Below are 22,688 nucleotides of genomic sequence, written 5' to 3'. Positions count from 1 at the left end.
TATCTGGCCAGGTTTTGTAATATCACTCATTTTATGTCACAGTCTACATGGATGAATCTACATGCAGCCAGAGACAGCAGAGCTGCAGCATCACCCTTGCAAAAAATAAAACTGAAACATATTGGCTAGTGAAACACAATCGGCACTCTTATTGGACCAGCAAACTGTCAATCAACAGAGGTCGGTGAGCTAGCTTGCTGGTTTGTTGTAGGCTACAGCTATAGGATCTGGTGCTTGGGGGAGAGGATTGTCATAATAAATAAATATGCAAAAATGTTTGATGATCAAGAATATGAACTGTTACTTTGCAAGCTCACCAGCAATGGGGCAACAATTACTAGCATAGGTCTACTGGTCTTTTGGTGTTGTTAAAATCAAATATTACTGTGGCGATGACCCACCATAGGCACGGATCTTCATTTGCAATCTCCAAACTCTCGCCAGTGGAGAGTGATTTTTTTCTCTTGTTGAAATATTGGTTGTTGTTTTCACATTTAAATGCATAGGCCCTGTGTTGTAAATCTATATTCCATCTAATACTACAATAATTGCTAGCGTTTAATCGTTCCATTACCTTACTGTTTATTGCAACACGTAGACATTTCTGTTTCACGTTTGATAGGCCTACGATACACTTTCATTTTATAGCCAATCATTTCTTACTCTGCTCTGGGTGGGCGCGATGTTTATAGTACACCTGAACATTCGCAAAAGACTCATGAGGTAGAAGTTCTGTTTATTTAATTCAATATATAGTTTCCTTTGTTCATATTTATGTCGGAGTTCCGTGTGTCTGCGTCCTATGTCCCTGTCATTTTTGTTGTTCGTATTAGGAGCGTGCGCGTTTTAGTGCGCATAGAAATAGGCTTCTGGACGTGGCCTGCGCTCGACTCAGGGCGTTGAACAAGAGAAAAGGATTGTTACATGTATGCATGGTGTTGGTATATCATTAATAAACATTATGTCTGATTAAGACGAATGTACAAATGTAACAATGGATATGGAAATGTCCTTTACATTGTAGAACCAGTTTATTGGTTGTAATTGTACGGTGCTTATTATGTAGACCTACCTGTTCCTGTCAGACAGATTACATTTGGTTTCTCAGATTGGACAGGATAAAGCCTGATACAGAGGCTATACCTTTAGGGCTATTAAATCTACTTGTATATTGTGTATGATATGGCGCCTAACCATTGGATCACCAAGAGCTGTAAATAAATCTACACCTGGAACTTGTGACTTGATACTTACTTGTGACTTGAATAATAGTGACTTGGTCCCACCTCTGCATAGAGCTGATTAACACAGTGAACAGCCATGGAGGACTCGTTGTTTTCCAGCCACACACTTATAGACAAACATAGACCTATACACACGCATGCCCACGTACATTCACACGTTTATACACACACTCTCTCAAACACAGTTTTAAATGTGACCACAACACAAGCTGAGGGAGAGAGGAGTAGAAAAAAAGAAAAAAGCTTCCTTTAGAAACGGGGAAATTAGTGTGGTCCCCATTAACAATTTGGGCTTCTCTGTCAGGCAATTGTGGGGTGTTCTCTGAATCACTCCGATGGGCCCTTCATTGCTCCCAGCTGTGGAGCTGCCAAGGAAACTTAGAAGTGTCTCTGTCTCTGTGTGTGTGTGCGTGCGTGCGTGCGTGCGTGTGTGCGTGCGTGTGTGTGTGTGTGTGTGTGTGTGTGTGTGTGTGTGTGTGTGTGTGTGTGTGTGCACGTGTTCTCTTTGGCTCTCAGGGTCAGGAGTGTAACCACAGCCCTGGGTGCCAGGATTAAATGCAGGTTGGGGTGCAGTCAGACACACACACACACATGCTAACACACACACATGCAGGATATCTGTCACAAGGTATAGCCTGACTAATATTCAAACAGAAGAGAAGTCACCCAGGCAACGAACCATAAAGCTAATCACACGCCACACATATCCACACGAGCCTCTGTGATTGGCTGATCCCAGAGGGCCTTGGCATTTTAGCATTTACAGCCAATGGGTGAGTTGTGTCAGGCCTACATTTGAATAAATATGAATAAATCAAAAGCGATGGATTGAACTCTGAACCCTAACTGAGAATCCGCGATTAATATAATCTTATTACATTTATCAGCGACAGGATCGTAAACACACCCACATACACACACACGTGCGCACACACACAGACACAAACACACGAACACACACATTAAACATCTGATGATGCTTTGAGAAGAGCACATTGTTGTCAGTAGATGAATAGATGAAAGCAGTTTGAGTTGAGCAGGCAGAACTCTCAGTCTAACCCAACTAGTCGGTTCCCTATAAATCCTTTTTAAAGCACAATGAATTTGACAAAGTGAAATGGAGTTTTTATTTTGGTTATATGGAATTTTATAGCTCATATTAGTAATAGGGGATGTTGGTAATAAACATCTGGTTTATGTTAGTCGCTGACTGAGAGATTTTCTCTTATTTTCATTATGTTAGTGGCTGACTGAGAGATTTTCTCTTATTTTCATTGGGACACGTGTGTGTTTTAGCCTGTAGGAAATATATTCTCACAGCTCCACAGCTCTCCTCTACTGAACAACTCTTCAGTGTTTATTTAGTGAACTTTTAGTTTGTTACTTAAGAGCAGATTTGTGTGTGTGTGTGTGTGTGTGTGTGAAGGAAATGTGTTGTGTGTGTGTGCGTGTGCGTGTGCGTGTGCGTGCGTGCGTGTTATATGAAGCAACTATCATCCACCTGCGCTCAGGTTATGAAACAGGAAACAAAGTGGCTGTAGTGGATGATTTAATTCTCAGGTTATGAAACAGGAAACAAAGTGGCTGTAGTGGATGATTTTATTCTCAGGTTATGAAACAGGAAACAAAGTGGCTGTAGTGGATGATTTAATTCTCAGGTTATGAAACAGGAAACAAAGTGGCTGTAGTGGATGATTTTATTCTCAGGTTATGAAACAGGAAACAAAGTGGCTGTAGTGGATGATTTAATTCTCAGGTTATGAAACAGGAAACAAAGTGGCTGTAGTGGATGATTTAGGCTCCAGAAGTGAATAGTTTTATAGCAGCGATACCACGCATCTATTAGCCACAATACACAGGACCATCTATTGTCATCTTCAACTAACTGTCCTCTTTGAGAGACGTGTCCTTACGCAGCACATTCTTGTGTAGTCCATTTAAAACACAAGACTTCAGGATTATCTCTGGTGGCTGTTCCAACTGTACATTGTAAGTCAACATTAATATGTATGTTATCAAGTGCACTACAGTATACATCGTCCATAGTAGACAGGGTTCGTATTTTATACATTTTTACATTTCAATTTTAGTTGTTATCCAGATTGACTTACAATTAGTGCATTCATCTTAGGATAGCTAGATGAGACAATCACATTTCACAGTCGTAGCCAGTGGTGTAAAGTACTTAAGTAAAAATACTTTAAAGTACTACTTGAGGAGTTTTTTGGGGTATCTATACTTTATTTTACTATTTATATTTTTGACAACTTTTATTTTACTTCACTACATTCCTAAAGGAAATAATGTACTTTTAACTACATACATTTTCCTTGACACTGAAAAGTACTCGTTACATTTTGAATGCTTAGAGGGACAGGAAAATAGTCAAATTCACACACTTGTCAAGAGAACATCCCTGGTCATCCCTACTGCCTCTGATCTGGCGGACTCACTAAACACAAATGCTTCATTTGTAAATTATGTCTGACTGTTGGTGTGTACCCCTGGCTTTCCGTAATTTTAAATACAAGAAAATTGTGCCATCTGGTTTGCTTAATATAAGGAATTTGCAATGATTTATACTTTTACTTTTGATACTTAAGTATATTTTAGAAATTAAATTTACTTTTGAAACTTAAATATATTTTAAACCAAATACTTTTAGACTTTTACTCAAGTAAAATTTTACTGGTTGACTTTTACTTTTACTTGAGTCATTTTCTTTTAAGGTATCTTTTCTTTTACTCAAGTATGATAGTTGGGTACCTGTCCCACCACTGGTACATTTTCCCTCGATAAAGTGGTTATCAGTACTAGTCACTGCTAATAGGGTTTACAGTATCAAGCGTGTGGTACATATAATTCATACATGGCCAAGAGTGGTATCTGATAGGGAAGTCATGGTGTTCTTTATACTGCATGGTTAAGGGGTTAGAGCCATGAGAAAGGGCTATCTATTGCTTCTATGACACATTTCTCCTCTGACTCCAACGCTGTGTGTTAGTGTGTGTCAGAAACACACTGTTCTGTGTGTGAGTGTGTGTCAGAAACACACCGTTCTGTGTGTTAGTGTGTGTCAGAAACACACCGTTCTGTGTGTTAGTGTGTGTCAGAAACACACCGTTCTGTGTGTTAGTGTGTGTCAGAAACACACCGTTCTGTGTGTGTCAGAAACACACCGTTCTGTGTGTTAGTGTGTGTCAGAAACACACCGTTCTGTGTGTGAGTGTGTGTCAGAAACACACCGTTCTGTGTGTTAGTGTGTGTCAGAAACACACCGTTCTGTGTGTCAGAAACACACCGTTCTGTGTGTGAGTGTGTGTCAGAAACCCACCGTTCTGTGTGTTAGTGTGTGTCAGAAACACACCGTTCTGTGTGTTAGTGTGTGTCAGAAACACACCGTTCTGTGTGTTAGTCTGTGTCAGAAACACACCATTCTGTGTGTGTCAGAAACACACCGTTCTGTGTGTGAGTGTGTGTCAGAAACACACCGTTCTGTGTGTTAGTGTGTGTCAGAAACACACCGTTCTGTGTGTGTCAGAAACACACCGTTCTGTGTGTGAGTGTGTGTCAGAAACACACCGTTCTTTGTGTTAGTGTGTGTCAGAAACACACCGTTCTGTGTGTTAGTGTGTGTCAGAAACACACCGTTCTTTGTGTTAGTGTGTGTCAGAAACACACCGTTCTGTGTTAGTGTGTGTCAGAAACACACCGTTCTGTGTGTTAGTGTGTGTCAGAAACACACCGTTCTGTGTGTGAGTGTGTCAGAAACACACCGTTCTGTGTGTTAGTGTGTGTCAGAAACACACCGTTCTGTGTGTTAGTGTGTGTCAGAAACACACCGTTCTGTGTGTTAGTGTGTGTCAGAAACACACCGTTCTGTGTGTTAGTGTGTGCAGAGGTGGAAAAGGTACTCAATTGTCGTACTTGAGTAAAAGTAAAGATAACTTAATATAAAATGTCTCAAGTAAAATTGAAGTCATCCATTAAAATACTACTTGAGTAAAAGTCTAAAACTATCTGGTTTTAAATGTACTTAAGTATAGAGGTGGAAAAAGTACTCAATTGTCATACTTAAGTAAAAGTACAAAGTAAAAGTAAATGCTATACATCAAATTCCTTTTATTTAGCAAACCAGATGGCACGATTTCCTTTTTTACTACTGTTTTTGACAGCCAGGGGAACACTCCAACACTCAGACAAACAAAGCATTTGTGTTTAGTGAATCCACCAGATCAGAAGCAGTAGGGATGACCAGGGATGTTCTCTTGATAAGTGTGTTAATTGAACCTTTTTCTTGTCCTGCTAAGCATTCAAATTGTAACTAGTACTTTTGGGTGTCAGGGAAAATGTATAGAGTAAAAAGCACATGATTTTCTTTAGGAATGTAGTGAAGTAAAAGTAGTCAAAAATATAAATAGTAAAGTAAAGCACAGATACCCCAAAAAAACTACTTAAGTAATACTTTAAAGTATTTTTACTTAAGTATTTTACACCACTGAATGTGTGTACACACATACAGTGGGGTCTGAAATGATTGACACCCTTGAAAAAGATGAGCAAAAATGACTGTTTAAAATAAATAATTTAAATGCTGAGCTATATTGTATGCTCTGAAAAATGTGAGATTTTGTAACCTGTTAAACTCTGAGTGGTTGTTTTGGACCTGGTACCTGGTCCGCGGAGCTTAAGAAAGGGACATATCATTCCAAAGCTACAGCCCTTGTCTTTTTACTGCTGGCAATGTCATTTTTACAGGATAACTTAAAATCCCCGATCGCTATGGTCATTTTATGACATAAGGCTTGAAAATCCTTTCAGCCATTTTCGCACAGATCAAACCAGACGCATCTGGTTTCAAGTGGCCAAGTCACGCCATGTGATCTTCTGCTGCGATCTAGTGGACGAACCGGAAATCATACATGAGATCAGATTACATCAGTGAAAGGTTACGACTTCAGCTATCTCCTCATATGTACATTCCTGTAAGACAAAACACGAAGACATGGCACTTTGCACAAGCCCCGCACTTTTAAAATGTCTGTGTTCCTATGGGGATTTATGCATATTTTAGTGTGACTACAAATTTCAGTTAATTATTATAGCTCCCGCCTTGGGCCAATCAGTGTCATTTTGTAAATGCCGGATCTCTATGACAACACGCATCATTCACCCATGTTTCGTCAAAATCGTCCCAGTGCTGTCTGAGATATTGTGTGAGACTAATGAACGTACAAACATACATACGGACGGAGACCGATCCACAGCCCCTTCCCAATTTCAACGCGGGGGACAATAATGACATTAAAATGATTTTAGAGATTTTTTATGTAAGTTAAAAACATTCAATTCCCAAAACACTGAAAATATTCCATTGTCTCTTTAAGATCCACATTGGGTAGACATCAATAGAAAAATAGGAAATTACTATGAAATAATAAAATATTTCAGTTGTGTATATGACTTAGTATTTATTTGATGACTTATTATTTTCATTCCTTAAAGTCATCATCTTATCTCTGATCAGGCAGAAGCAGCAAGCCAGCCAGACAACGTTCTCTCTGTGCTCCAAATACTGTACTGTCTTTAGTCATCCTATTTAGCTAGGCTAGCCTGCCTAAGTATGCAGCAGAGCTGTCTGACGAAATCATTTTACTAGTTCTTCAAAGTAGATAAGGCATACTTTCACGAACTATCTCTATCCCTCTCTCTCCTTGTGTTTGTACATTCCTCTCTCATGCGGTCTGTGTGTATCTAACATAAAGTAGCAGGCGTAAAAGTGTATCCATCTCTGTCTGAGCCAGAAAGAATAGGCGCAATGGATTATTGTAGTCATTGTAGATAAACTAGTTTGAATATTTGCTGACTGAAAACTCCCTTCAGCCCAGCGTCCCACATAGTTCTTGACTTGATTTCTGTCATTAATTATTTGATTTCTGTCTAGAGAAACAGAGCGTTTGGCTCACAAAAAAAATAGAACTAAATGGAATTCAAATGATTAAACCGACATTGGTCAACAACAGAAAAAGAACATATTAGTTAATCACTCAGCGCTAGCATGTTTAGAGCGCCACCATTAGGTAAAAGTCATTCGTTTTTTTTATTATTTGTAATTTTTTTAGGATCATTGGTGACATATTTTATTTCAAACCTAGACTTTCAAATGTCTTATTCCCTAACATGGAGACAATTTGGGACCCAACCCTCCCCCCAAAATAAAGATTTTTTTATATATATATATATATATATATATATATATATATATATATATATATACAGTGCCTTCAGAAGGTATTCATACCCCTTGACTTATTTTGTTGTGTTACAGCCTGAATTCAAAATGGATGAAATATTGTTTTTTTCTCTCATCCATCCACACACGATACCCTATCATGACAAATTGAAAACATGGTTTTCGAAATGTTTGTAAATTTATTGAAAATTAAATATAGAAATATCTCATTTACATAATTATGAGTCAATACATTTTAGAATCACCTTCGGCAAAAGATTACAGCTGTGAGCATATCTGGTCTTTAAAAGCTTTGCACACTTGGATTGTACAATATTACAATGTCATTTTTTTTTTATTATTCTTCAAGTTCTCTCAAGTTGGTTGTTGATCATTGCTAGACAGCCATTTTCAAGTCTTGCCATAGATTTACAAGCTGATTTAAGTCAAAACTCTAACTAGGCCACTCATTAACATTCAGTGGTAAGCAACTTCAGTGCCTTGTGTTTTAGGTTATTGTCCTGCTGAAATCTGAATTTGTCTCCTAGTGTCTGTTGGGAAGCAGACTGAATGAAGTTTTCATCTAGGATTTTGCCTGTGCTTTGCTCTATTCCATTTATTTTTATCCTGAAAAACTCCCTAGTTCTTGCAGATGTCAAGCATAGCCATAACATGATGCAGCCACCATGCATGAAAATATGAAGAGTGGTGTTCAGTGATGTGTTGTATTGGATTTGCCCCAATCATAACACTTTGAATTCATTTGTAGTTCATTTCTTTGCCCCATCTTTTCCAGCATTACTTTAGTGCCTTATTGCAAACAGGAGGCATGCTTTGGAATATTTTTATTCTGTACAGGCTTCCTTCTTTTCACTCTTTCATTTAGGTTAGTTTTGTGGAGTAACTACTATGTTGTTGATCCATCCTTAGTTTTCTCCTATCACAGCCATTAAACTCTGTAACTGTTTTAAAGTCATCAATTGCCTCATGGTGAAATCCCTGAGTGGCTTCCTTCCTCTCCGGCAACTGAGTTACGAATGATACCTGTATCTTTGTAGGGACTGGGTGCATTGATACACCATCCAAAGTGTAATTATTAACTTCACCATTCTCAAAGTGATACTTAATGTCTGCTTTTTTATTTTTACCCATCTACCAATAGGTGCCCTTCTTTGCGGGGGAATTGGAAAACCTCCCTGGTCTTTGTTGTTGAATCTGTGTTTGAAATTCACTGCTAGACTGAGGGACCATACAGATATTTGAATGTGTGGTGAAGCAGTCATTCAAAAAGAGATGAGGTAGTCATTCAAAAATCATGTTAAACACTATGCACACAGAGTAAATCCATGCAACTTATTATGTGAGTTGTTAAGCAAATGTGAATACGTATTGTGTCAATACATTTCAGCTTTTCATTAGTTATTTTTCTCAAAAAAAAATTCTAAAAACATAATTCCACTTGGACAGTATGGGGTATTGTGAAGGACAGTGACTCAACATCTACATGTATTCCATTTTAAATTCAGGTTGGAACACAACATCTACATTTAATCCATTTTAAATTCAGGCTGGAACACAACATCTACATTTAATCCATTTTAAATTCAGGCTGGAACACAACATCTACATTTAATCCATTTTAAATTCAGGCTGGAACACAACATCTACATGTAATCCATTTTAAATTCAGGTTGGAACACAACATCTACATTTAATCCATTTTAAATTCAGGCTGGAACACAACATCTACATTTAATCCATTTTAAATTCAGGCTAGAACACAACATCTACATTTAATCCATTTTAAATTCAGGCTGGAACACAACATCTACATGTAATCCATTTTAAATTCAGGTTGGAACACAACATCTACATTTAATCCATTTTAAATTCAGGCTGGAACACAACATCTACATTTCATCCATTTTGAATTCAGGCTGGAACACAACAAAATGTGCAAAAAGTCAAGGGGTGTGAATACTTTCTGAAGGCTCTGTATACAGTACAGTGCATTCGGGAAGTATTTAGATACCTTCACTGGGCACCATAAAGGCCTGATTGGTGAAGTGCTGCAGAGATGGTTGTCCTTCTGGAAGGTTCTCCCATCTGCACAGAGGAACTCTAGACCTCTGCCAGAGTGACCATCGGGTTCTTGGGCACCTCCCTGACCATTGCCCTTCTCACCCGATTGCTCAGTTTGGCCGGGCTGCCAGCTCTAGGAAGAGTTTTAGTGGTTCCAAACTTCTTCCATTTAATAATGATGGAGGCCATTGTGCTCTTAAGGACCTTCAATGCTGCATACATTTTTTGATACCCTTCCCCAGATCTGTGCCTCGACACAATCCTGTCTCGGAGTTCTACGGACAATTCCTTCAACCTCATGGCTTGGTTTTTGCTCTAACATGCACTGTCAACTGTGGGACCTTACATAGACAGGTGTGTGCCTTTCCATATCATGTCCAATCAATTGAATTTAACACTGGTGGACTCCAATGAAGTTGTAGAAACATCTCAAGGATGATCAATGTAAACAGGATGCACCTGAGCTCAGTTTCATAATTGCTTATGAAAATAAGGCATTTCTGTTTTTGTTTTCTATACATTTGCAAACAAATTCGCAAAACCTGTTTTCACTTTGTCATTATGGGGTATTGTGTGTAGAATGCTGAGGAAACGTTTTTCTTTAATCCATTTTAGAATAAGGCTGTAACATTACAAAATGTGGAAAAAGTCAAGGTGTCTGAATACTTCCGAAGGCACTGTATATATATATATATGCATGTATTTTTGTGCTTTTCTTTGCATGCTGTTGCTCTGGCTCTGTATTGGAATCCAAAGGTTCCTACCTTTCTAACGGTGGTAAGCATGTGTTTGTAGGACATAGTTTTGAAACAGTTTTGAAACAGGAATGTATCTAATGCTTACAATATGTGTCACTTAGAAAATGCCACCAGAGGGCATCAGTGTTTGACAGGTTTTAACAAGTAATAATGATTTTTTCTCAAAAAGGTAGAGGTCAAAAATATTGACACCCATGTTTTCAATACCTTACAATACCTCACCTTGCGAGGATAACAGCACTGAGCCTCTAAAATGTTTTATGAGTTGAACACATTGGGAGTGATCTTAGACCATTCCTCCATACAGAACCCTTCCAGATCATTGATATCCTTCGTCTACCCTCTCCAATTCAATGGGTTTCTGAGACTGAGATTGCCATTGCAAAATGTTTTTTTTTGTTGCCAATTAACCATTTGTTTGTGGATTTTGATGTGCAGCTTGGCGTTATATTATTATCTTGCTAGAAGATCCACTTGGGGCCAAAGTTTCAGCCTCCTGTCAGAGGCAACAGGTTTTTTGCCAAAACGTCCTGCTACTGGTAAAGTTCGTGATGCCTTTGACCTTAACAAGGGTCCAAGGACCAGTGAAACAGCCCCATAACATCAAAGATACACCACCATATTTACAGTTGTTATGGGATTATTTTCTGCTCATGCGTTCACATTTCGACGACCAAACCCACCACTTGTGCGTGGCCAAAGAACTCTAATTTCATGTAATCCAACAAAGGTAAACGCATCGGCACTTGGATTGGAACCAGTGCTTTGGTCAGATTACATCAAAATAGAGCTCTTGGATACACTGGGCTGAGTTAGAATAGGTTAGGCTGGGCTGGATTAGACTGGGCTGAGTTGGACTGGGCTTGGTTAGACTGTGCTGAGTTAGGTTAGCATGGACAGAGCTTGAATAGACAGTGCTGAGTTAGGTTATGATGGACTGGGCTTGAATAGACAGTGCTGAGTTAGGTTAGGATGGACTGGGCTTGAATAGACAGTGCTGAGTTAGGTTAGGATGGACTGGGCTTGAATAGACAGTGCTGAGTTAGGTTAGGATGGACTGGGCTTGAATAGACAGTGCTGAGTTAGGTTAGCATGGACAGGGCTTGAATAGACAGTGCTGAGTTAGGTTAGGATGGACTGGGCTTGAATAGACAGTGCTGAGTTAGGTTAGGATGGACAGAGCTTGAATAGACTGTGCTGAGTTAGGTTAGGATGGACAGGGCTTGAATAGACAGTGCTGAGTTAGGTTAGGATGGACAGAGCTTGAATAGACAGTGCTGAGTTAGGTTAGGATGGACTGGGCTTGAATAGACAGTGCTGAGTTAGGTTAGGATGGACTGGGCTTGAATAGACTGTGCTGAGTTAGGTTAGGATGGACTGGGCTTGAATAGACAGTGCTGAGTTAGGTTAGGATGGACAGGGCTTGAATAGACTGTGCTGAGTTAGGTTAGGATGGACAGGGCTTGAATAGACAGTGCTGAGTTAGGTTAGGATGGACTGGGCTTGAATAGACAGTGCTGAGTTAGGTTAGGATGGACAGGGCTTGAATAGACAGTGCTGAGTTAGGTTAGGATGGACAGGGCTTGAATAGACAGTGCTGAGTTAGGTTAGGATTGACAGGGGCTTGAATAGACAGTGCTGAGTTAGGTTAGGATGGACTGGGCTTGAATAGACAGTGCTGAGTTAGGTTAGGATGGACAGAGCTTGAATAGACTGTGCTGAGTTAGGTTAGGATGGACAGGGCTTGAATAGACAGTGCTGAGTTAGGTTAGGATGGACAGAGCTTGAATAGACAGTGCTGAGTTAGGTTAGGATGGACTGGGCTTGAATAGACAGTGCTGAGTTAGGTTAGGATGGACTGGGCTTGAATAGACTGTGCTGAGTTAGGTTAGGATGGACTGGGCTTGAATAGACAGTGCTGAGTTAGGTTAGGATGGACAGGGCTTGAATAGACTGTGCTGAGTTAGGTTAGGATGGACAGGGCTTGAATAGACAGTGCTGAGTTAGGTTAGGATGGACTGGTCTTGAATAGACAGTGCTGAGTTAGGTTAGGATGGACAGGGCTTGAATAGACAGTGCTGAGTTAGGTTAGGATGGACAGGGCTTGAGTAGACTGTGCTGAGTTAGGTTAGGATGGACAGGGCTTGAATAGACAGTGCTGAGTTAGGTTAGGATGGACAGGGCTTGAATAGACAGTGCTGAGTTAGGTTAGGATGGACAGGGCTTGAATAGACAGTGCTGAGTTAGGTTAGGATGGACAGGGCTTGAATACACTGTGCTGAGAGGTTAGGATGGACAGGGCTTGAATAGACAGTCCTGAGTTAGGTTAGGATGGACAGTGCTTGAATAGACAGTGCTGAGTTAGGTTAGGATGGACAGGGCTTGAATAGACAGTGCTGAGTTAGGTTAGGATGGACAGGGCTTGAATACACTGTGCTGAGAGGTTAGGATGGACTGGGCTTGAATAGACAGTGCTGAGTTAGGTTAGGATGGACAGGGCTTGAATAGACAGTGCTGAGTTAGGTTAGGATGGACAGGGCTTGAATAGACAGTGCTGAGTTAGGTTAGGATGGACTGGGCTTGAATAGACAGTGCTGAGTTAGGTTAGGATGGACAGGGCTTGAATAGACTGTGCTGAGTTAGGTTAGGATGGACTGGTCTTGAATAGACAGTGCTGAGTTAGGTTAGGATGGACAGGGCTTGAATAGACAGTGCTGAGTTAGGTTAGGATGGACAGGGCTTGAATAGACAGTGCTGAGTTAGGTTAGGATGGACAGGGCTTGAATAGACTGTGCTGAGTTAGGTTAGGATGGACAGGGCTTGAATAGACAGTGCTGAGTTAGGTTAGGATGGACAGGGCTTGAATAGACAGTGCTGAGTTAGGTTAGGATGGACAGAGCTTGAATAGACTGTGCTGAGTTAGGTTAGGATGGACAGGGCTTGAATAGACAGTGCTGAGTTAGGTTAGGATGGACAGAGCTTGAATAGACAGTGCTGAGTTAGGTTAGGATGGACTGGGCTTGAATAGACAGTGCTGAGTTAGGTTAGGATGGACTGGGCTTGAATAGACTGTGCTGAGTTAGGTTAGGATGGACTGGGCTTGAATAGACAGTGCTGAGTTAGGTTAGGATGGACAGGGCTTGAATAGACTGTGCTGAGTTAGGTTAGGATGGACAGGGCTTGAATAGACAGTGCTGAGTTAGGTTAGGATGGACTGGGCTTGAATAGACAGTGCTGAGTTAGGTTAGGATGGACAGGGCTTGAATAGACAGTGCTGAGTTAGGTTAGGATGGACAGGGCTTGAATAGACAGTGCTGAGTTAGGTTAGGATTGACAGGGCTTGAATAGACAGTGCTGAGTTAGGTTAGGATGGACTGGGCTTGAATAGACAGTGCTGAGTTAGGTTAGGATGGACAGAGCTTGAATAGACTGTGCTGAGTTAGGTTAGGATGGACAGGGCTTGAATAGACAGTGCTGAGTTAGGTTAGGATGGACAGAGCTTGAATAGACAGTGCTGAGTTAGGTTAGGATGGACTGGGCTTGAATAGACAGTGCTGAGTTAGGTTAGGATGGACTGGGCTTGAATAGACTGTGCTGAGTTAGGTTAGGATGGACTGGGCTTGAATAGACAGTGCTGAGTTAGGTTAGGATGGACAGGGCTTGAATAGACTGTGCTGAGTTAGGTTAGGATGGACAGGGCTTGAATAGACAGTGCTGAGTTAGGTTAGGATGGACTGGTCTTGAATAGACAGTGCTGAGTTAGGTTAGGATGGACAGGGCTTGAATAGACAGTGCTGAGTTAGGTTAGGATGGACAGGGCTTGAGTAGACTGTGCTGAGTTAGGTTAGGATGGACAGGGCTTGAATAGACAGTGCTGAGTTAGGTTAGGATGGACAGGGCTTGAATAGACAGTGCTGAGTTAGGTTAGGATGGACAGGGCTTGAATAGACAGTGCTGAGTTAGGTTAGGATGGACAGGGCTTGAATACACTGTGCTGAGAGGTTAGGATGGACAGGGCTTGAATAGACAGTCCTGAGTTAGGTTAGGATGGACAGTGCTTGAATAGACAGTGCTGAGTTAGGTTAGGATGGACAGGGCTTGAATAGACAGTGCTGAGTTAGGTTAGGATGGACAGGGCTTGAATACACTGTGCTGAGAGGTTAGGATGGACTGGGCTTGAATAGACTGTGCTGAGTCAGGTTAGGATGGACAGTGCTTGAATAGACAGTGCTGAGTTAGGTTAGGATGGACTGGGCTTGAATAGACAGTGCTGAGTTAGGTTAGGATGGACTGGGCTTGAATAGACAGTGCTGAGTTAGGTTAGGATGGACAGGGCTTGAATAGACAGTGCTGAGTTAGGTTAGGATGGACAGGGCTTGAATAGACTGTGCTGAGTTAGGTTAGGATGGACTGGGCTTGAATAGACAGTGCTGAGTTAGGTTAGGATGGACAGAGCTTGAATAGACAGTGCTGAGTTAGGTTAGGATGGACAGGGCTTGAATACACTGTGCTGAGAGGTTAGGATGGACTGGGCTTGAATAGACTGTGCTGAGTCAGGTTAGGATGGACAGGGCTTGAATAGACAGTGCTGAGTTAGGTTAGGATGGACTGGGCTTGAATAGACAGTGCTGAGTTAGGTTAGGATGGACTGGGCTTGAATAGACAGTGCTGAGTTAGGTTAGGATGGACAGGGCTTGAATAGACAGTGCTGAGTTAGGTTAGGATGGACAGGGCTTGAATAGACAGTGCTGAGTTAGGTTAGGATGGACTGGGCTTGAATAGACAGTGCTGAGTTAGGTTAGGATGGACTGGGCTTGAATAGACAGTGCTGAGTTAGGTTAGGATGGACTGGGCTTGAATAGACAGTGCTGAGTTAGGTTAGGATGGACAGGGCTTGAATAGACAGTGCTGAGTTAGGTTAGGATGGACAGGGCTTGAATAGACAGTGCTGAGTTAGGTTAGGATGGACTGGGCTTGAATAGACAGTGCTGAGTTAGGTTAGGATGGACAGAGCTTGAATAGACAGTGCTGAGTTAGGTTAGGATGGACAGGGCTTGAATACACTGTGTTGAGAGGTTAGGATGGACTGGGCTTGAATAGACTGTGCTGAGTCAGGTTAGGATGGACAGGGCTTGAATAGACAGTGCTGAGTTAGGTTAGGATGGACTGGGCTTGAATAGACAGTGCTGAGTTAGGTTAGGATGGACTGGGCTTGAATAGACAGTGCTGAGTTAGGTTAGGATGGACAGGGCTTGAATAGACAGTGCTGAGTTAGGTTAGGATGGACAGGGCTTGAATAGACAGTGCTGAGTTAGGTTAGGATGGACTGGGCTTGAATAGACAGTGCTGAGTTAGGTTAGGATGGACAGAGCTTGAATAGACTGTGCTGAGTTAGGTTAGGATGGACTGGGCTTGAATAGACAGTGCTGAGTTAGGTTAGGATGGACAGGGCTTGAATAGACAGTGCTGAGTAAGGTTAGGATGGACTGGGCTTGAATAGACAGTGCTGAGTTAGGTTAGGATGGACAGAGCTTGAATAGACAGTGCTGAGTTAGGTTATGATGGACTGGGCTTGAATAGACAGTGCTGAGTTAGGTTAGGATGGACTGGGCTTGAATAGACAGTGCTGAGTTAGGTTAGGATGGACAGGGCTTGAATAGACAGTGCTGAGTAAGGTTAGGATGGACTGGGCTTGAATAGACAGTGCTGAGTTAGGTTAGGATGGACTGGGCTTGAATAGACAGTGCTGAGTTAGGTTAGGATGGACAGGGCTTGAATAGACAGTGCTGAGTTAGGTTAGGATGGACAGGGCTTGAATAGACAGTGCTGAGTTAGGTTAGGATGGACTGGGCTTGAATAGACAGTGCTGAGTTAGGTTAGGATGGACAGAGCTTGAATAGACAGTGCTGAGTTAGGTTAGGATGGACAGGGCTTGAATAGACAGTGCTGAGTTAGGTTAGGATGGACAGGGCTTGAATAGACAGTGCTGAGTTAGGTTAGGATGGACTGGGCTTGAATAGACAGTGCTGAGTTAGGTTAGGATGGACAGAGCTTGAATAGACTGTGCTGAGTTAGGTTAGGATGGACTGGGCTTGAATAGACAGTGCTGAGTTAGGTTAGGATGGACAGGGCTTGAATAGACAGTGCTGAGTAAGGTTAGGATGGACTGGGCTTGAATAGACAGTGCTGAGTTAGGTTAGGATGGACAGAGCTTGAATAGACAGTGCTGAGTTAGGTTATGATGGACTGGGCTTGAATAGACAGTGCTGAGTTAGGTTAGGATGGACTGGGCTTGAATAGACAGTGCTGAGTTAGGTTAGGATGGACAGGGCTTGAATAGACAGTGCTGAGTAAGGTTAGGATGGACTGGGCTTGAATAGACAGTGCTGAGTTAGGTTAGGATGGACTGGGCTTGAATAGACAGTGCTGAGTTAGGTTAGGATGGACAGGGCTTGAATAGACAGTGCTGAGTTAGGTTAGGATGGACAGGGCTTGAATAGACAGTGCTGAGTTAGGTTAGGATGGACTGGGCTTGAATAGACAGTGCTGAGTTAGGTTAGGATGGACAGAGCTTGAATAGACTGTGCTGAGTTAGGTTAGGATGGGCAGGGCTTGAATAGACAGTGCTGAGTTAGGTTAGGATGGACAGAGCTTGAATAGACAGTGCTGAGTTAGGTTAGGATGGACTGGGCTTGAATAGACAGTGCTGAGTTAGGTTAGGATGGACTGGGCTTGAATAGACTGTGCTGAGTTAGGTTAGGATGGACTGGGCTTGAATAGACAGTGCTGAGTTAGGTTAGGATGGACAGGGCTTGAATAGACTGTGCTGAGTTAGGTTAGGATGGACAGGGCTTGAATAGACAGTGCTGAGTTAGGTTAGGATGGACAGGGCTTGAATAGACAGTGCTGAGTTAGGTTAGGATGGACAGGGCTTGAATAGACAGTGCTGAGTTAGGTTAGGATGGACAGGGCTTGAATAGACTGTGCTGAGTTAGGTTAGGATGGACAGGGCTTGAATAGACAGTGCTGAGTTAGATTAGGATGGACAGGGCTTGAATAGACAGTGCTGAGTTAGGTTAGGATGAACAGGGCTTGAATAGACAGTGCTGAGTTAGGTTAGGATGGACAGGGCTTGAATACACTGTGCTGAGAGGTTAGGATGGACTGGGCTTGAATAGACTGTGCTGAGAGGTTAGGATGGACTGGGCTTGAATAGACTGTGCTGGACAGGGATTTTTTTTGCAATTGATAAACTTGGGCAGTGTTTTTTTGGGTCACCTAGTCCAAACAGTGTAAACTGTATTTTTTTTATAAATACATTTTCGGGATGGAAAAACGCTTTCAGTGTAAACTTAAACGACTAAAACAAGATGTAAAGTTTGTAGAAAATATAATGGAGCTATATAATATAATCTTTGAGAACTAACAATCACCAAAATAAAATCTAGACAATCAGCGAAAATACCCCAAACAATGAATTTAGCAGTATAGATTTTATTATGTTTGAGCAAAATACATAGAGTTGCAGGATGTTTGCTTTAAAACTGCTCAATTTTACATTAGCTCCATGACATAACATGTACAATCGTAGATAATTTGCTTTAAAACTACAAAAATGTCTCTCAGCTCCATGTAGAAATCTGTAGAATTGCAGGAAATTGGCTTAAAAATTCAAACATTTCTCTGCACAGCTAAGATGGGGGCCTCTAAAACTATTTTTACAATTCAGCCACGCCAACAGGCCGACCGCGCCCCCTGTCACGCCCACCACTTAAGCCCATTTTTTATTTAAAAAAACCCTGGCTGAGCAAGGTTTGGTAGGACTTGGCTTGGATATACTGGGCTGAGTTAGACTGGGCTGAGTTAGGGTAAACTGGGTTGGACTGGGTTAGACTGGGCTGAGTTAGGGTAACTGGGTTGGACTGGGTTAGACTGGGCTGAGTTAGGGTAAACTGGGTTGGACTGGGTTGGTCTGGGCTGAGTTAGGGTAACTGGGTTGGATTGGGTTAGACTGGGCTGAGTTAGGGTAAACTGGGTTGGACTGGGTTAGACTGGGCTGAGTTACGGTAACTGGGTTGGACTGGGTTAGACTGGGCTGAGTTAGGGTATTTGGGTTGGACTGGGTTAGACTGGGCTGAGTTAGGGTAAACTGGGTTGGATTGGGTTAGACTGGGCTGAGTTAGAGTAACTGGGTTGGACTGGGTTAGACTGGGCTGAGTTAGAGTAACTGGGTTGGACTGGGTTAGACTGGGCTGAGTTAGAGTAACTGGGTTGGACTGGGTTAGACTGGGCTGAGTTAGACTAACTGGGTTGGACTGGGTTAGACTGGGCTGAGTTAGAGTAACTGGGTTGGACTGGGTTAGACTGGGCTGAGTTAGAGTAACTGGGTTGGACTGGGTTAGACTGGGCTGAGTTAGAGTAACTGGGTTGGACTGGGTTAGACTGGGGTATGTTAAGCTGGAGAGCCTGTATACTTAGTCAGGCTACTTTCCACTGATGGTTCTTTTGCGGAGATCCTGTATTCGTGCATGCGTGTGTGCAGGCGAGCGTGCGTGCGTGTCTCCTCTCCTTTGAGGAGATCCACTAGTGATAAATGCATTACAGTGAGAGACATAAATCACAGTCGGTGGAAAAGAGAGGGGGTCAGAGAGAAAGACAAAGAGAGAGTGAGAGAGAAAGAAGAGATCATCTTTACGGCCTCTCCTGTTCATAAACCCTATGCTGAGACATAAATCACTAACCAGGAGGCCAGATCAGACAGTGTCTCCTCGGCCAGTTAAACCCAGCCATGGGAAGATCTGGAACTCGAGGAACTGGAGTCTGCTTCCCATTTCTCTCCTTTGGAGTGTTTTATATTCTGCAACACTTCATCGGTGAGGGCCTTGGATGGGCCGTGTGTGTGTGGGGGGGTTAGAATATGTATGTGTGTGTGTGTGTGTGTGTGTGTGTGTGCAGCACACTGAGACAAGGCATATTTTTTGACACATGCCCATTGGAATCTTTTCAAAGTGTCCCCCTGTTACACTGGTACTGTAATTCATATTCATGGTCAATCTGAAGTGTACATCTCGCTCTCTCTCCCCTCCATCACTCTCTCTCTTTCTCCTCCATCTCTCTCTTTCTCCTCCATCTCTCTCTTTCTCCTCCATCTCTCTCTTTCTCCTCCATCTCTCTCTTTCCCCTCTATCTCTCTCTTTCCCCTCCATCTCTCTCTCTCTTTCTCCATCTCTCTCTTTCTCCTCCATCTCTCTCTTTCTCCTCCATCTCTCTCTTTCCCCTCCATCTCTCTCTCGCTCTTTCTCCTCCATCTCTCTCTCTCTTTCTCCTCTCTCGCTCTCTTTCCCCTCCATCTCTCTATTTCTCCTCCATCTCTCTCTCTTTTTCGCCCTTTCCCTTCCTCTGTGTTTTCCTATTGGCAGATCATTTGTGATCCAGCAGATCCCCAGCAGTAATCTCTTCATGGTGGTGGTAGACAACAAGTGTGACTGTTCTGAGGCTGCTCCAATCACCATGGACCCCATCGAGATCATGTATATCCTTATCACAGAGACCGGTGGGAAGGGCTGGACTGGTGGAGTAAAGGGTGAAATAGGGGACAGTGGGGTGTGGATATGTGTAGGGGTGTGGACAGGGGTACAGGGGGAGAGGATGTGGTGTAAGGCATGAGAGCCACAGTACAGAGGTACGGGTAGAATTGATTTCACATCTCTCGAACTCAGGGAGTGAATGTGTTTTTGAGTGTGTGTGTGAGCCAACCGCAAAATGTAGCAAAACCTCCAGGGTTTTCATTAAAGCTTGTCTGACTTCAATATGATCAGTGATCACCTCCCACGGCCCCTTCGGTTGGCTCCACAGCTGCTTATTCAGGGGCTGTCGCACAGTAAAAAGAAAAACAACGCTATTCCCTTCTCATGTATTTTGATACACACAACTTATTTCTCCTTTTTCACCCCATGAATTCCAGTGTCAGCATCATTATGGTCAGTGAGTTATTGTTTTGTATCCTCTGAGAGGAACGATGGGAAAAACAGAGATCGCTTTAATTTGCGGGTGGGTTTGGTGAGAGTTTGTTTGCCCTTTGCTCCGTTAGTTGGATGAAAGAGCTGTGTGTGTGTGTGTGTGTGTGTGTGTGTGTGTGTGTGTGTGTGTGTGTGTGTGTGTGTGTGTGTGCGCGTGCGTGCCTGTGTGTGTGTGTGCCTGTGCGCGTGCATGTTTGGGTATGAGATCTGAGGCTGGAGGGCTGAGGGTTTCAAACAATGCATGGCGCTCTAACAGATGGACTGTTTCACAACGGAGTGTGTGTGTGTGTGTGCGTGTGAGTGAGTGAGTGCGTTCGTGTGTGATGTTTCATAAGGGCCTGGGCCAGTGATGGGGGCCTGATCAATAGCAGACGCTGAGCTACAGTATAGAGAGGCCAGGCAGCAGGCAGCAGGCTGCAGGAAGAACACAGATCCTAGTTACAACCATGGAATTGCAATCAAAAGAAGGGAAATTCCTATCCAAAGCAATATTCACTTTAGCGTTGATCTGTTGTCATATGTTGTCTGGGGTACATTGTTGTAGCAAGTAGGGTGCTTGTGTGAAGTGCTCCTCATATTGTGGCACGCTGCTTTGAATGTGGACCAGTAGTGTGTTCTACTGTGAAGTCTCCCATGAGTTCCTTGACTGCGGCTGCACATAACGAGTCTCTGAAGTGTGAACGACTGAAGTTCCAGAAGGACCGGAGACGACCTGACTCCTGCCACCCCTTCCACCCAGAGGTAACCAAACCCCAACCATACCCCGACCACATCACAACCATAGCCCAACCTAACCTCCTGCCACCCCTTCCACCCAGAGGTAACCAAACCATAACCATTCCCCAACCACACCACAACTACACAATAACTTGACCGTAGCTTCACCATACTGTAACAATGGATTAAACCCTTGCTGGGCCATTAATTAATCTGTCTCTGACTCTCTCTATCACTCTCTCTCTGTCTCTCTTTCTCTCTCTCTCTGTCTGTCTCTTTCTTTCTCTCTCTCTCTCTCTCCATCTCGCTTTCTCTTTCTCTTGCTGCAGGAGAACTCTATGGAGTGTGGAGGAGCTCTCAACCTCTCCCCATCGCTAATGGCAACACTGTTCTGCCTGCTGCTGGCGCTGTTTCCTAGGTGACCAGGGCTGGCCACGCCCCCCAATCCCAGGCTTGGCTGGGATTGGCTCGGCTCGGCATGCAAATGAATCCCTGACTACGCCACAGATACTAAAAAAAATCACAAACCAACCCCTAGCCTTTCCCCTAGCCCTCCCCCTAGCCTTTCCCCTAGCCTTTTCCCTAGCCCTTCCCCTAGCCCTCCCCCTTCCCCTAGCCTTTCCCCTAGCCCTTCCCCTAGCCCTTCCCCTAGCCCTCCCCTGGCCCTAGCCTTTACCCTAGCCTTTACCCTAGCCTTTCCCCTAGCCTTTCCCGTAGCCCTCCCCTAGCCCTTCACCTAGCCTTTCACCTAGCCCTTCCCCTAGACCTTCCCCTAGCCTTTCCCCTAGCCCTTCACCTAGCCCTTCCCCTAGCCCTAGCCTTTCCCCTAGCTCTTCACCTAGCCTTCACCTAGCCTTTCCCCTAGCCCTTCCCCTAGCCTTTCCACTAGCCTTTCCCCTAGCCCTTCCCCTAGCTCTCCCCCTGGCCCTAGCCTTTCCCCTAGCCTTTCCCCCTGCCCTTCCCCTAGCCCTTCCCCTAGCCTTTCCCCCAGCCCTTCCCCAAGCCATTCCCCTAACCTTTTCCCTAGCCCTTCCCCTAGCCCTTCCCCTAGCCTTTTCCCTAGCCCTTCCCCTAGCCCTTCCCCTAGCCTTTCCCCTAGCCCTCCCCCTGGCCATAGCCTTTCACCTAGCATTTCACCTAGCCCTTCCCCTAGCCCTCCCCTAGCCTTAGCCTTTCCCCTAGCCTTTCCCCTAACCTTTTCCCTAGCCCTCCCCTAGCTCTTCACCTAGCCTTTCACCTAGCCCTTCCCCTAGACCTTCCCCTAGCCTTTCCCCTAGCCCTTCACCTAGCCCTTCCCCTAGCCCTAGCCTTTCCCCTAGCTCTTCACCTAGCCTTCACCTAGCCTTTCCCCTAGCCCTCCCCCTAGCCCTTCCCCTAGCCTTTCCCCTTAGCCCTTCCCCTAGCCTTTCCCCTAGCCCTCCCCTAGCCCTAGCCTTTCCCCTAGCCCTTCACCTAGCCCTTCCCCTAGCCCTTCTCCTAGCCCTTTACCTAGCCCTTCACCTAGCCTTTCACCTAGCCTTACCCCTAGCCCTTTCCTTGCCCTCCCCCTAGCCCTTCCCCTAGCCTTTCCCCTAGCCTTTCCCCTAGCCCTTCCCCTAGCTCTCCCCCTGGCCCTAGCCTTTCCCCTAGCCTTCCC

General features: G+C 43.7%; 1 protein-coding gene across 1 annotated transcript in view; it reads left to right on the top strand.

The window, feature by feature from the left end:
* The window catches only part of cacna2d3a (calcium channel, voltage-dependent, alpha 2/delta subunit 3a), a 328,563-nt gene extending 306,895 nt beyond the window's left edge, over positions 1-21,668 (top strand). The window contains exons 35-37 of the mRNA XM_045692990.1: positions 19,736-19,848; positions 20,994-21,076; positions 21,382-21,668. Of these exons, the coding sequence (XP_045548946.1) occupies positions 19,736-19,848; positions 20,994-21,076; positions 21,382-21,474 (289 nt within the window). The 3' untranslated portion in view covers positions 21,475-21,668. The remainder of the gene's footprint in view (positions 1-19,735; positions 19,849-20,993; positions 21,077-21,381) is intronic.
* Positions 21,669-22,688: the final 1,020 nt, after the last annotated feature.

This window comes from Salmo salar, chromosome ssa13, assembly GCF_905237065.1.
Source record: "Salmo salar chromosome ssa13, Ssal_v3.1, whole genome shotgun sequence".
In the NCBI taxonomy this organism is placed as follows: domain Eukaryota; kingdom Metazoa; phylum Chordata; class Actinopteri; order Salmoniformes; family Salmonidae; genus Salmo; species Salmo salar.
This window is presented reverse-complemented; position numbering and strand designations above follow the sequence as displayed.